The 14,649-nt window shown below is 40.7% G+C and overlaps 1 protein-coding gene across 5 annotated transcripts in view; it reads left to right on the plus strand.

Moving 5' to 3' along the window:
* Window positions 1–6,779, plus strand: part of SMARCA2 (SWI/SNF related, matrix associated, actin dependent regulator of chromatin, subfamily a, member 2) — a 184,017-nt gene extending 177,238 nt beyond the window's left edge. For 3 of the 5 annotated variants that reach the window (XR_004443442.1, XM_033237199.1, XM_033237200.1), the window contains 3 exons: window positions 95–227; window positions 4,418–4,560; window positions 5,872–6,745. Coding sequence is in view for 4 of the 5 variants with exons in the window: in XM_033237199.1 (XP_033093090.1) it covers window positions 95–227; window positions 4,418–4,560; window positions 5,872–5,907 (312 nt within the window). In the remaining variant the exon portion in view is untranslated. Of the gene's footprint in view, window positions 1–94; window positions 228–4,417; window positions 4,561–5,871 lie in introns of all 5 variants that reach the window. The other 2 variants (XM_033237198.1, XM_033237201.1) reach the window with 2 other exon arrangements.
* Window positions 6,780–14,649: the final 7,870 nt, after the last annotated feature.

Raw genomic sequence — 14,649 nt, forward strand, 5'->3', positions numbered from 1 at the left:
TAAGCTGGTGTGTTGCATAAGGAAGGGTTCGCTGCCATTTTAAATCTTAGGCCCTCAGCTTGCAGTTTTAACTGATGCCCCTTTGACTATTTAGATCTATGAAGACTCCATCGTCTTACAGTCAGTGTTTAAGAGTGCCCGGCAGAAAATTGCCAAAGAGGAAGAGAGTGAGGATGAAAGCAATGAAGAGGAGGAAGAGGAAGATGAAGAAGAGTCAGAGTCCGAGGGTAAGCCCAGACATTCGGCTGCTCTGCATCTTTGCCCCTCCTCACCTGCATAGCTGTCTCCACAAATGCTCGCAGAAGAAACTTGAGAGTGGGGCAGATCTGGATGGGAGCCCTTAGTCCACTTTGTCCTTGCTGGGCAACCGGGGGCCATGTACTTATCCCTGCTCATGCTCAATTTTCTCATCTGTAAAACTGAAGTCATAAAAATGACCTCCAAGCATGTAAAATGTTTAGCGTAGGCCGGGCTCATAGCAAACACTGCTTGTTTATTTTTTTTGAGACAGGGTCTCACTCTATCACCCAGGCTGGAATGCAGTGGCATGATCTTAGCTGACTACAACCTCCACCTCCCGGGTTCAAGTGATTCTCCTGCCTCAGCCTCCTGAGTAGCTGGGATTACAGGCATGTGCCACGACGTCTGGCTAATTTTTATATTTTTAGTAGAGATGGGGTGTCACCATGTTGGCCAGGCTGGTCTCAAGTGATCCACCCACCTGGGCCTCCCAAAGTGCTGGGATTACAGGTGCAAGCCACCACACCTGACCTTTAAACACTTTCTGAATGTTGCCTTTGAATACTGCTGTTAATGCCACCTATCTTCTATTCTTTACCATAGTGGTTCTAAAACCTGGAGGGCTTGAAGAGTATGTCAGTGTTTGATCCAGTAGCCTGTGGTGGGGCCTGAGAGTCCACATTTCTGGCAAATTCCGAGGGAAACTGACGATGTTGGGCCAAGGACCACACTTTGAGAATCATAGCTTTAGAAAATAATTGTCAGACTGACATAGAATTTTTCTTTTTTCTTTTTTTTGCCAGGGGAAGAGGGGTGATGACAGGGTACTGTCTTTATTTAAAATGTTGATATTTTGTTTATCATGGATTTGGGGGGACATTAATTTGGGTTTTTAAAATATCACCTTTTAGGATATTAGTTGATTACTGGGGTTTGGTGCTCCCTTCAATTTTACACCCAAGGTGAGTGCCTCCATTGTTTTACCCAAGTTCCAGCCCTGACTGATAACCCAAATATTCCAAAGGTTAAGGGTGCTGTCAGAAGTCAAAAATTTCTTGTTAGGGCATAGTGGCTCACAACTATAATCCAAGCACTTTGGGAGGCTGAGGTAGAAGGATAGCTTGAGGCTAGGAGTTCCAGACCAACCTGGATAACATAGCAAGACCCTATCTCTACAAAAATTTTTGTAAAAAGACATAGCCAAGTGTGGTGGCACGTGTCTATAGTCCCAGCTACTCGAGAGGCTGAGGCAGGAGGATGGCTTAGTCTAGGAGTTCAAGGCTGCAGTGAGCAATGATCACACCGCTGCCCTCCAGCCTGGGCAACAGAGCAAAACCCTATCTAAAAAAAAAACAATTAAATATTTAAAAAATATAAAATTTCTTCTTTCCTATGTGTGTCTTCACGCTATACCACTCAAAGTAGTAAAACCTAGTAGTTATGGGCTACTATGTAAAACAGTATAAGCTGGGCTCGGTGTCTCACGCCTGTAATCCCAGCACTTCGGGAGGCTGAGGCGGGTGGATCACTTGAAGTCAGGAGTTTGAGACCAGCCTGATCAACATGGTGAAACTTCATCTTTACTAAAAATACAAAAATTAGCAAGGTGTGGTGGCGGGCACCTGTAGTCCCAGCTACTTGGGAGACTGAGGCAGAAGAATCGCTTGAACCCAGAAAGCAGAGGTTGGAGTGAGCTGAGATCACGTCACTGTACTCCAGCCTGGGCAACAGACTGAGACTCTGTCTCCAAAAAAAAGAAAAAGTATAGACATGCGTTTAAAAAATTATTAGGTTTCTAATTACATATTAATACAGATGACATGTAATATTTTGAGAAGTTACCTTCAATTTTTTTCTATACATAAATTTGTTTATACAAGCGTAGCACACTGTTTTGTGCCATGATTTTTGTACTTGTGAACACTTTCCATGGCAATGAGGGTTTTTCTACAGCAACATATATTAACATGTATATTATATATTAACATTAAGGAATGTACTAAAACGTGTTAATTATACTCTGTTCATCAGGCTGTTTCCCAATAATGCTGTCCTGAGCATTTTACCCATAGATTATTGAAAAGATGTAAAATGGATGTGATGCATACACATTGCCACAGAGAATGAAGTTTCCATTCTTGCCCTCAACATCCATAAGTGACTTTCCCAACATCCTTTTCTGTTCTCAATATTCTAGTTAGTGATTCTTTAATGAATTTAAACTTTCCCAAATTCATGTAGTTATTCCTTTGTTCTAGTATTTGAATACATCTGCATCATCTATCTTAGCTATATATTTCATTATTTTAGAGCCAAATTTCTAATCTCTTCAAAGAGCTGCTCTCTTACCCCATCTATCAATTTAGTTTCTTTAATTTCTCAAGCCTTGGTATATTCATTTTCTATTGCCGCTATAACGAATTACCACAAACTTAGTGGCTTTAATACAACACAATACAATTATGGCTGGCTTCTGGCATCTATTTCTTTAGATATCCCACATCTTTCCATTTTCATTAATAGGTAGGCCTTTTCATCTCCCACCCAAAGCAAAGGGCCCCACCTCATAGCTTGTTAAGCAGCAGACATTGGGTATAATAGATAGACGCCTTGGCTAGGAGTACTATTTTATGTACTAGGATTTGCCAGCCTTTGGCCCGTCTGGGATGGAGGAAAGGCAAATGCTACCACCACACTTGAGTTCAAAACAGCACAGCTCTCATCTCTTCTGTTAGCTTATGTTTCTGTGGGAGATTTTAGTTTTGGAAATATTTTGTGGGTCCCTCTACTTCACAAAAGAAGTCTGGAACATTCTCCTCTCCAAGATTCCTTCTGGAACTAGGATTCCCTCTATGATAACATCTATTTCTAGACGCCTTGAGACCCACCAGACATGGTAGTCTAGCAAAGCTGGCTTGAATGAGAGACCCACATTTTCAGTGCCTTCATCATCAAATACCAAAAATGGTGTTCTATGGATATCTATCCCAAATAGCTACCGTGGAGCAGATTGTCTTTGATTGTCTTTGTTCCTTGGGAGAGGTACCTATATTTATGATATTGTTCCTTGAACTCTTCCAAGTGTTTTCACTTGTATCCCCAGAATAGTCCTGTGAAGGTGGAAATGGGTGCGATCTTTCTGAAGGCTAATCTGGCAGAGCGCTGTTAGAAATGTACCATATGGACATGTCCACCATACCTCCCTCAAATTCTGCCAAGATACATTGAAATAGGTTCACAGCAGCTTTGTTTATACTGGCAAAAAAAAAAAAAGCAGGAAACTTCAGCCCTCATCATATGAGACTGATTAAATAAATTATAGTATACCATATGATGGAAAATTTTCAGGTATTTAAAAGAATTAGACAGGTATATATGAGCCTTTACCTATAAATATCCCGTATATGTGAGTAAACAGTCAAGTGTAGAATATGGACGTGTATAAAGATCCCTTGGGATAACTACATAAAGAATTCAAGTACATATGTGTGTATATACACATACTTGAATTCTTTATATTCTATAGAGAAAGACTTATAGAATATGTAGAATTATACACAGAGAGAGAGAAGAATGGATGTACTTGCAGGTATGGACATAAACATTTGTTTTCCTGGAAATAATTACCAGAAAGAGAGTTGTAGGGAGAGAAACTAGGAATGGGAGAAAGGAAGCATTCAAAAGTGTTTTCTTTTTACTTTCCATTTTGTACCTTTATGTTAAAAATGTTATTGAACTATTTGAATTTTCTTTTTGAGTCAACTGGAGTTATCTATGTAGTAAAATTATTGGCCTTTAAAAAACTTTTTATATTTTTAATGTAAAAGTTCTATTAAATGATTGCCCAAACAGCTCCACAAAATAGGAAACACTTCCCATCATTATCCTTGGTCAGCCATTGGGAGACAGGTAAAGGATCCAACCCCACTGTCCTCATTGAGACCTCGGTCCCCCTTGTTGCCTGTGACTATATCATTTACCTTCCAAAGGGAGACAGGTTGGCAAGTGGAAGGGGTCGCTGACTAGACAGAACCACACAGAACAGGCATAATCCAGGAATGTTCTGGGCACTCCGGGATGTTTGTGTTGTCTGTAGGTTGATGACAGTCTTACCACCTATACAAAGATCTCCCTTGTGATTACTCATTGCTATCTATTTCATTTGCTTTGGTTTTAGCAAAATCAGTCAAGGTGAAAATTAAGCTCAATAAAAAAGATGAGAAAGGCCGGGACAAAGGAAAAGGCAAGAAAAGGCCAAATCGAGGAAAAGCCAAACCTGTAGTGAGCGATTTTGACAGCGATGAGGAGCAGGATGAACGTGTAAGTGTAGCCGCCGACTGGGACTGAAGGCGGAGGCGCCCTCTCCGCTGCTCGCTGGCCTCTTGCGTTTCCATGCCTCTTCAGCCTTTTCACTTTATTACCTAGGAGTGGCAATGTCAGGATTTAGTGAGATTTCATTATTGAGGGATGTGAATGGAGCTGTATGATTTAGAACAAAGAATTGGGGGCTTTGTTTATTGTTTTTTTAATAGTCTTCAAAAATGAAAAACTATGAAATCAAACTCTTTTCCCCCTTTTTAATCTTCCCACATGCTTGCTTATAAATATGGTTTTCCCCATAGCCAGTTAATATTTTATATCCATCACACCCAGCATTGCGCCTGGTACATAGCAGTACATTAGATGGAAGAATGAGAAAAAGTGATATGACGTCAGAGTTACTGGCTCGAGTTGCTACTTAAGGGACCGTGTAAAAACTCAAATGACGTTTTTAAGTACCTAGGGGTGTTATTTTTAATATTTGAAAAATGCAGTGAGCATCTATTGAGCCAGGCCTCGTAATAGGTACCTCACTGTGTGGTAGCATATTAAATACTGATGTCAGCATCATGAGATAGATGTCACTCTCAAAAAACATGTTACAGAAATGGTTAGGTTATGTGTGTTTTGCTACAGATCACGTAGTAGAGGTGGGATGCGGACCCAAGTAGAAAAACTCAGTCTAGTGTGCTATGCCTGACCGGGCAGCAAGGTAGAAGAGTGGGCAGAAGCTCCTAATACTTTGCCTTTTGAAATACCCTTCATTTCATCCATTCACTTTCCTGAAGATGGCTTCCTGGCACCCACATTCTTCTCTTTCTGAAAAGATAAATTTCCCTTTTCGTGTATGTGATAGTTTGATTTTCCTTCAACACATTACCAATTTGGTAAAATTTCAGAATTATGATCTCACCCCGGCCTTAACCCTTGATGCAAGCATTTTCAAATACATTTAAAATACTGTATTTTCTTTAGGAGATGTCAAATGCAGGGTATTTTTTTTCTCCCATGAATTTTCTAAAACCTAGGACTGAAAAAGAGAAAGTATTAGCCATAAACCTTTCAAGCCAAAGTGAAAGGGCACAAACACCAGCTTAGAGGGTGGGCTTTGCTTTGGGGTTTTCAGTAAGAAAAACTTCTCAGCTTCGAGGCTGTTGATGCCTCTTTAATGTGTTTCTGTCCTCCCACGGAAAGAGATTTGGCGGGTTGTTTCTAAAATGTCATTTTTTCCCTAATGGCCTCTTGATGGTTTGTTTACTGTCTTTTTCTTGCATGTGATGTTACTTCATTTTATCTTATTTTTACTTTTAGGAACAGTCAGAAGGAAGTGGGACGGATGATGAGTGATCAGTATGGACGTTTTTCCTTGGTAGAACTGAATTCCCTCCTCCCCTGTCTCATTTCTACCCAGTGAGTTCATTTGTCATACAGGCACTGGGTTGTTTCTATATCATCATCGTCTATAAACTAGCTTTAGGATAGTGCCAGACAAACATATGATATCATGGTGTAAAAAAAAAACACACATACACAAATATTTGTAACATATTGTGACCAAATGGGCCTCAATGATTCAAAGATTGAAACACAAAAAAGCTTTTGATGGAAAATATGTGGGTGGATAGTATATTTCTATGGGTGGGTCTAATTTGGTAACGGTTTGATTGTGCCTGGTTTTATCACCTGTTCAGATGAGAAGATTTTTGTCTTTTGTAGCACTGATAACCAGGAGAAGCCATTAAAAGCCACTGGTTATTTTATTTTTCATCAGGCAATTTTCAAGGTTTTTATTTGTTCGGTATTGTTTTTTTACACTGTGGTACATATAAGCAACTTTAATAGGTGATAAATGTACAGTAGTTAGATTTCACCTGCATATACATTTTTCCATTTTATGCTCTATGATCTGAACAAAAGCTTTTTGAATTGTATAAGATTTATGTCTACTGTAAACATTGCTTAATTTTTTTGCTCTTGATTTTTAAAAAAGTTTTGTTGAAAGCGCTATTGAATATTGCAATCTATATAGTGTATTGGATGGCTTTTGTCACCCTGATCTCCTATGTTACCAATGTGTATCGTCTCCTTCTCCCTAAAGTGTACTTAATCTTTGCTTTCTTTGCACAATGTCTTTGGTTGCAAGTCATAAGCCTGAGGCAAATAAAATTCCAGTAATTTCGAAGAATGTGGTGTTGGTGCTTTCCTAATAAAGAGATAATTTAGCTCGACAGATGCAGCCTGTTTCTTTGAATTCTAGAGGATTGAAACCCCTGTGCCTGAAGTGGCAGTTTTCTGTAGAGGGCTGGGCAGGCTCTTGCTACAGAACATTTGATAGGGAAAAAGAGCTTGAGAGAGCCAGTCTCCTTGGTGCGGTCCAGCTGTGTCACCAGGGGCACCTGTTGCACCCATGACTTTAAACTATTAAACAGCAGAAGAGATGCTGCCACGGGCCAAGCAATATGAAGTCCCTGCTCAGCCTTAAATTCTGTTTCTTAGTTGGAAAATCTGTATTGCTATTTATGTCTTTTGATTTTGAAAGATTTCAAAAATATTCCATTGAAAGACTGGTTCAGTGAACACCTATATACCCTCCACCTGAGATTCAACAATAATTAATATTTCACCCCTACCCTGTTTTATTTTACTAAACCATTGGAAAATAAGTTGCCATCATTATGATACTTCACACCTAATATTTCAGCACAAATCTAAGAATAAGGGTATCTCATAGCCAACCACAATCCTATAGCATACCAAAAGGAATAAACAGTAGTTCCCTGATAGCTAAGAGACAAGCCATAGTCGCATTTTCCCAGATGTCCTAACATTATCTTCTATTTGTTTGGTTTTAGCCAGGATCTTTTCAAGGCTCACACTTTGTGTTTGATTGTAACATTTCTCAATATCCTTTTTTAAAGTTCTCAAAAAAAAAAAAAAAAAAGTACAAAGATGGGCACATTCTTTAAGCTGGTGTTGATAGGATCAAAATGGGAGTGTTTTCCTTCAACACTACTGGATTGATGAAAGCTTCCTTTTTTAGAATTATCTAAGGAGAACTCCAGAATATTTGCTTTTCTATATATTTGCCAATGCTGTATCCTGCTTTGAATCTTGAAGGAAATTTGATCCACACAGAGTACAGTCCTCCTGAGAAACCTCTTTGTCTCTCTAAATATCAGTTCGTGTATTAATTTCCAGTTAGTCTGAGCATTCAGGAGGAGGAGTTTCCCTTCTTGGTTGGTTTCTCGGATTTGCTAACCGCAATAGGATTGGAGACCTCCACGGAAGAATATACCCATATTTCTCTTACTGAGATGATTTGGTATCAGTTCAGGGAAAACAATCGTCTTTCCCTGCTTCTATTTCTGTATTTTCTATATTTTTGTGCTCTTTGCAATCTCTCCTTGGCTTCAGAAGCATTGCTATTGCTAAAGCCCTCAAAACTACTGCCTTTGTGGTTCAGGATTTCTGTTGTGTGAAGAATGTTCTCTGATCCTTCTGTTGCTATGTTTGGTGTAGTATTCTCCTTGGCTATAACGGAAATGAGAGCCAGGGATGATCATTGAGAACAGGAGTCTCTTCTCCTTCGGCGGCGGGGGACTGGTGGTTCAGCTGATGATCTTCCCGGTGTGAGGTGGCAGCAGAGTGAGCATGCAGTAACAAGAAGGCGGGCCATCCTGAGCATGTGCATATGCGGACCTGTTTACCACGTTGTGGCAGACATCTTGTTCAGCTCTAGTTGCTAAGCCCATCAACCTAGTTCTTTCCAAGGTCAAAGGTTTTTTAGGAACAGAGGAAGGAAGCTAAGAGTATCAGGCTACCATGTGCAGAAGGCGTAGTTCTTGTTCCCATTTTACAAATAAAGGTAACGCAAAGAAGAGATTGAAGAGCAAAGAGCTGTGCACCAAAAGTTGGATTTGTTTGACTCCAGACCCCATATTCCTTGGAGCTTCCCCACCTCCCCCCAGTGAGTGAGGCCCAGAACTGATCTGTTGATAAGCTTCAGGCACCCATTTACCTGGCACTTGCTGACACAATTGAGGTTACAGACAAGTCCTGGCTCAAGTTTCTAGTTTCTAGTTTCCGTGGCTGAGCCTTTCCACTGAGACCCAGTTTTCTTGGCTGGGCCCTGCTACTCTGGCTCTTCCTTCACAGTCCTCTGCAAGGGCCAGAACGGGGCCCTTAGGTCCCAGCTACTCATGGTTTCTTTTAAAGGCTACTGACTTAGATATCACTACTGCCATCAGATATAATGCTATACGTATACATAGTGACCAAGTTCACGTTTGCCCCATGCATTGATAAGACCAAGAGTTTTCTGAGAAAGAGGTTTTTACACCTCATCATCTCTGTAGGTGCTGGACAGAGTATGCTTAGTGTGCAATTTTATCTTCAAGTCCTCCAGTTCCATATCCAACCAGACTAGCATGCCTAAGCACTTCCCATGTGGAGAGGGTAGAGCTACCTACCACCTGAAGGAACAGGCTCCTGACTGCCCCCTATGCCAGCCTGGCCTCTTAGCTCTAGTGTCAGTCTGCTACGTGGACCAGAGTTGGCACACATCACAGCTGGGTCTGCCTGAGTTATGCCACCAGAAACGATTCTCAGACTATTTTCATAGGTCACACCCTTAAAATGGGCTGAACCTCTTAATTTAAATATGAACCTCTTAATTTAAATATTAACCTCTTCATTTCCCATTAGAGAGATTATATAGCCAGAATATACTGCAACCAGATATACTGTAGCAAGAATGTAAAGGTTTTAAAAGACGTTTTTCCCTCTAAGGCTGCTTATTTATCTTTAATTATTCAGATGAGAAATTAGGATCATGGCCCTGAATTGGGAGTCAAATGTGTGGGTTATTCTAGATTTTGCCACAGCCTTATTTGAGTTTTGATTTCCTCTATAATGTGTGAATAAGTGAGTCGTCCTGTAATTGCAAGCTATGTAGTTGAGACATACTGTTGTGTTGTCAAAGGTTTGCATTATGTTAGAAAAAATGACTTGTAAATTAAATGTCATTAAAACATCCAGAAAGATTCTCAATGTCAAGAAATAGACTGGAGTTGGCTTTTAAGGGCCCTTCAAGCATTGACAGTTTTGAAATCAGTGTTTCTCAAAGTGTGGTCTCCAAACTAGCCGCATCAGCACGGCTTGCAAATGGAAATGCAAATTCTCATGCCTCATCCCAGACCTACTGAATCAGAAACTCTGAGGGTGGGGCCCCCTAATAGAACATGTCCTCCAGGTGATTCTGATATATGCTTAAGTTTGAGAACCACTAGTCTATCAGGCTTTTAATCATCTCTATTATTTCATTCCTGAGGAACAATATGAGGCCATACTGGTCTTGATTCAGATCATTGGTTCAGGCATATATACCCAGCACACAATTGTCATTCTTGTAAAAAGAAAGTCAACATCAATGGGAATAACAGGAAAGGCTGAATATTTTTTTCTCTCTCTGAAATGGCTTTTCTGTCACCTACATTACAAGGCAGCAATCTTCATTTGTGCTTGACTTAACCTTCATTGAGAGTGATGTGGTGTAATGCTTGGGGGAAATATCATTGGTTTACTTAGCAGAAAGGTAGGGATGTACTCTCCCTTTATGAATAAATGTTTTTCCCACAAGAATTTTATATTGGGAGTCAATCTTACTATTAAAGAAATGGGCAAATCTAATCCTTTTCTTAAAATGTACTGAGTAAGAGCCTGCATCAAACTAGATAAAATATAATTTCTGTTCTTTCTTGTATATACTGTCATATAGTGTGTGAATCTGTTTTGCTTGGGGAGGAGTAATGAAAAATGATAGAGCAAAGGGTGAAGAATAATGACTGATAGGGCTAGAATTGCTAAACCTTGGTCCAGGTGAACTGTATTCATCCCTGGTGTTGTTTAGGATACTGAGCTTCATGGAAGGCAAGTGACGTGTTCCAAATGCCTGAGCCCCTTTATGCAAGAAGGTGTTTGTGTTCTGCATCAGTTTCCGTAAGGGCTAAGTTGAATAATACAGGCAACTAAGTCTGGCGACTACAGGGAAGCAAGTTTTCTGTTTTTAAACACTAATTTTGTTATACACAAGAACGAGGCCTCTTTGTCTGTAAACCCAAATGCAGTTATGAAGCAAGGCTTACTGTGGGATTATAAACCTCAAAGCGAACAGACCCATAGTCCCTCAAGCAAATACATGTATTTCTTAATTCTCTTGTAAAAATTTTAATTAAATTCCTCTTCTAGGATTATAAAATGGACATGTATCCACCACAACTAGCGAAATAATACAAAGAAAATTAATTTAGCATTCACCACGCCTACCAGGCAGTCAGCTTTAATAGTCTGATGTGGTTACTTCTACACCTTTCTTCTTGCACACATTAACACATACAAGCATAGAGGCTGTCAAATGCCACTTTCCCAATTGTCTCAATACAACCTGAGACTGGTGCAGTGGATCATGCCTGTAATCCCAGCATTTTGGGAGGCCAAGGCAGGTGGATCACTTGAGGTAAAAAGTTCAAGACCAGCCTGGCCAGCATGGTGAAACCCCCATCTCTCCTAAAAATACAAAAATTAGCCAGGCATGTTGGTGCACGCCTGTAATCCCAGCTACTTGAGAGGCTGGGGCACAAGAATTGCTCAAACCCAGGATGCAGAGGTTGCAGTGAGCTGAGATCACACCACTGCACTCCAGCCTTGGCAACACAGTGAGACTCCATCTCAACAACAACAACAAAAAATAACATATAACCTGATAATAAGATTAAGTTGTATTGTTTGCTGTGGTAAGGGAGGCCACCACCTTGATGGAGTCTGGTAGTTTCTTTGAAGGAGGTCAAGATAAGATTTTATTGAAATTTAAAGTGTGTCAATACAGAGATTTGGCTAGGGCAGGTCATTATATAGTTTAAAATTTGTGGAAATAGCAAGGTGAGAATTTTGAGAATAACTTGCCTAAGTAAGAGTCTCCTGGAATAGTATAATAATAAAGACAATGGAATAGGAAAGTAATTTTAATGTAGCCAGTAAACTTTGTGAGGGTAGATGGCTTTAGCTCTCAGCTCTACTTTAAGGATGTTTCAGGGTTTTATTCTTTTTTTTTTTTTAGGTACTATACTATTCTCTGCAACTTGCCTTTCTTGCTTAACAGTACATTGAGTATTTTCCTCCAAGTCAACAGATATTGAATTCACTGTTTTTTTTTCTCTATTATAAAGAACACTTTAACTTTTTAATTATAAAATGGATTGTAGAAAAGATGGAAAGTAAGAAAAGTACAAAGAAAAAAATTTACTCATAATATTATCACTCAGAATCACTCATATTACTACTCAGAGAGAAAAGAGTGAAAGAAAAGTACAAAGGAAAAAAATAATATTACCACTCAGAGAGAATCACTGGGGACTTCCAGTTTTGGGTACAGCTTGTATGGAACTTGGAAGTTAGCTCTCACACACAACAAGTACAACCAGAAAAAAGCTGAATGAACTGAAAATTAACAACTCTTGTGAGATTTATCAAAGAACTGAGTTCACAGAGCAAACCACTGCCCCCAAAGCAGAAGAGATAGGCAGTATATTAGTCCATTCCTGCAGTGCTCTGAAGAACCACCTGGAACGGGGTAATTTATAAAGAAAAGGGGTTGAAATTGGCTCACCATTTCACAGGCTGTACAGGAAGCATGACTGAGAAGGCCTCAGGAAACGTATAATCATGGTGGACGGTGAAGGGGAAACAGGCACATCTTACATGGCAGAAACAGTAGGAAGAGAGCAAAGGGGAAGGTGCTACCTTCCCATATTCTTTTAAACAACCAGATCCTGTGAGAACTATCATGAGAACAGCAAGGGGGAAATCTGCCCCCATGATTCAATCACCTCCCACCAGGGTTCTCCTTCAAAATTGGGAATTATAATTTGACATGAGATTTGGGCAGGGAAACAAATCCAAACCATATAAATCCACCCAACCCCTCCCAAATCTCATGTCCTCCTCACATTGCAAAATATAATCCTCATTTCTCAACAGTCCCTCAAAGTCTTAATTCATTTCAGCATTAACTCAAAAGTCCACAGTCCAAAGTCTCTCTAAGACAAGTAAAATAAAAAACAAGTTAGTTACTTCCAAGATACAGTGGAGGTACAGGCATTGGCTTAATACTCCCATTCCAAATAGGAGAAATTGGCCAAAACAAAGGGGTTACAGGACCCATGCAAATCCAAAACCCAGCAGGATAGTCATTAAATCTTAAGCTCCAAAATAATTTTGTTTGACTTCATGTCTTATATCCAGGCCACACCAATACAAGGGATGGGCTCTTAAGGCCTTGGGCAGCCCCGCCCCTGTGGCTCTGTAGTACTCAGCTCCCATGGCTGCTCTCAGGTGCTGCCATTGAGTACCTGTGGCTTTTCCAGGTGCACAGTTCAAGTTGTCCGTGGGTCTACCATTCTGGGGTCTGGAGAACGGTTGCCCTCTTCTCACAGCTCCACTAGGCAGTGCCCCAGTGGGGACTCTAAGTGGGGGTTCCAAACCCACATTTCCCCTCTGCACTGCCCTAGTAGAGGTTGTCCATAAGGGCTCTACTCCTGCAGCAAACTTCTGCCTGAACATCCAGACATTTTCATATATCCTCTGAAATCTATGCAGAGGCTCCCAAGCCTCAACTCTTGCCCTCTGTGTACCTGCAGGCTTAATACCACATGAAAGCCACCAAGGCTTATGACTTGCACCCTCTAGAGCACCAGCCTGAGACACATCTGGGGCCCTTTTAGCCATGGCTGGAGCTGGAGCAGCTGGGATGTAGGCAGCAGTGTCCTGAGGTGGGGCAGGGTATCAGGGCCCTGGGCCTGGCCCATGAAATCATTCTTCCCTTCTAGGCCTCTTGGCCTGTGATGGGAGGGGCTGCCACAAAGGTCTCTGAAATGCCTTCAAGCATTTTCTCCATTATCTTGGCTGTTAACATTCAGCTCCTCTTTACTTACGCAAATTTCTGCAGCTGACTTGAATTCCTCCCCAGAAAATGGGTTTTTCTTTTCTACTACATGGTCCCGCTGAAGCGGAAGAGACAGTTTAGAAAACTTTTCTAAACTTTTATGCTCTGCTTCCCTTTTAAGTTCCAGTTTCAGATCATCTCTTTGTACACACATATGCACATGTGCTGTTAGAAGCAGCCAAGCTACTTCTTGAATGCCTTGCTGCTTAGAAATGTCTTCTGCCAGGTACCCTAAATCATCTCTCTCAAGTTCAAAGTTCCACAAATCCCCAGATCAGGGGCACAGTGCCACTAGTCTTTTTGCTACAGCGTAGCAAGAGTGACCTTTACTTCAGTTCCCAGTGTGTTCCTCATCTTCACTGGAGACAACCTCAGCCTGGATTTCATTGTCCATATCACTATTAGCATTTTTGTTTCAACAATTTAACAAGTCTCTAGGAAGTTCGAATACTTTTCTTCATCTTCCTGTCTCCTTCTGAGCCCTCTGAGCTGTTCCAACATCTGTCCATTACCCAGTTCCAAGGTTGCTTGCACATTTTCATGTACCTTTATATTAATACCCCACTCTCTGCACCAATTTTCTGTATTAGTTTGTTCTCACACTGCTATTGAGAACTATCTAAGACTGGGTTATTTATAAAGAAAAGGGGTTTAATTGGCTCATGATTCCACAGGCTGTACAGGAAGCATGGCTGAGGAAGCCTCAGGAAACTTACAATTATGGCGGGTGGTGAAGGGGAAGCAAGCATGTCTCACACGGCAGAAGCAAGAGGAAGAGAGTGAGTGGGATGGTGCTACACACTTTCAAACATCCAAATCTTGTGAGAACTCACTCACTATCATGAGCACTGCAAGGGGGAAATCCACTCCCAAGATCCAGCCACCTCCCACTAGGCCCCTTCTCCAACATTGGAGATTACAATTTGACATGAGATTTGGACACAAACCCAAACCGTATCAGGTGGATACATAGAATCATGACCTACAGGAGGAGAAGTCCAAGAATAGCAAACTCGCCAATACCAGAGGAGGAAAACTTAATCTATAACTAATGAATTTCTGGAGGTTCTGTGTGGACAGTTTGAGAGTAA

Source organism: Trachypithecus francoisi, unplaced genomic scaffold, assembly GCF_009764315.1.
Source record: "Trachypithecus francoisi isolate TF-2019V2 unplaced genomic scaffold, Tfra_2.0 Lachesis_group16, whole genome shotgun sequence".
Lineage (NCBI taxonomy): Eukaryota > Metazoa > Chordata > Mammalia > Primates > Cercopithecidae > Trachypithecus > Trachypithecus francoisi.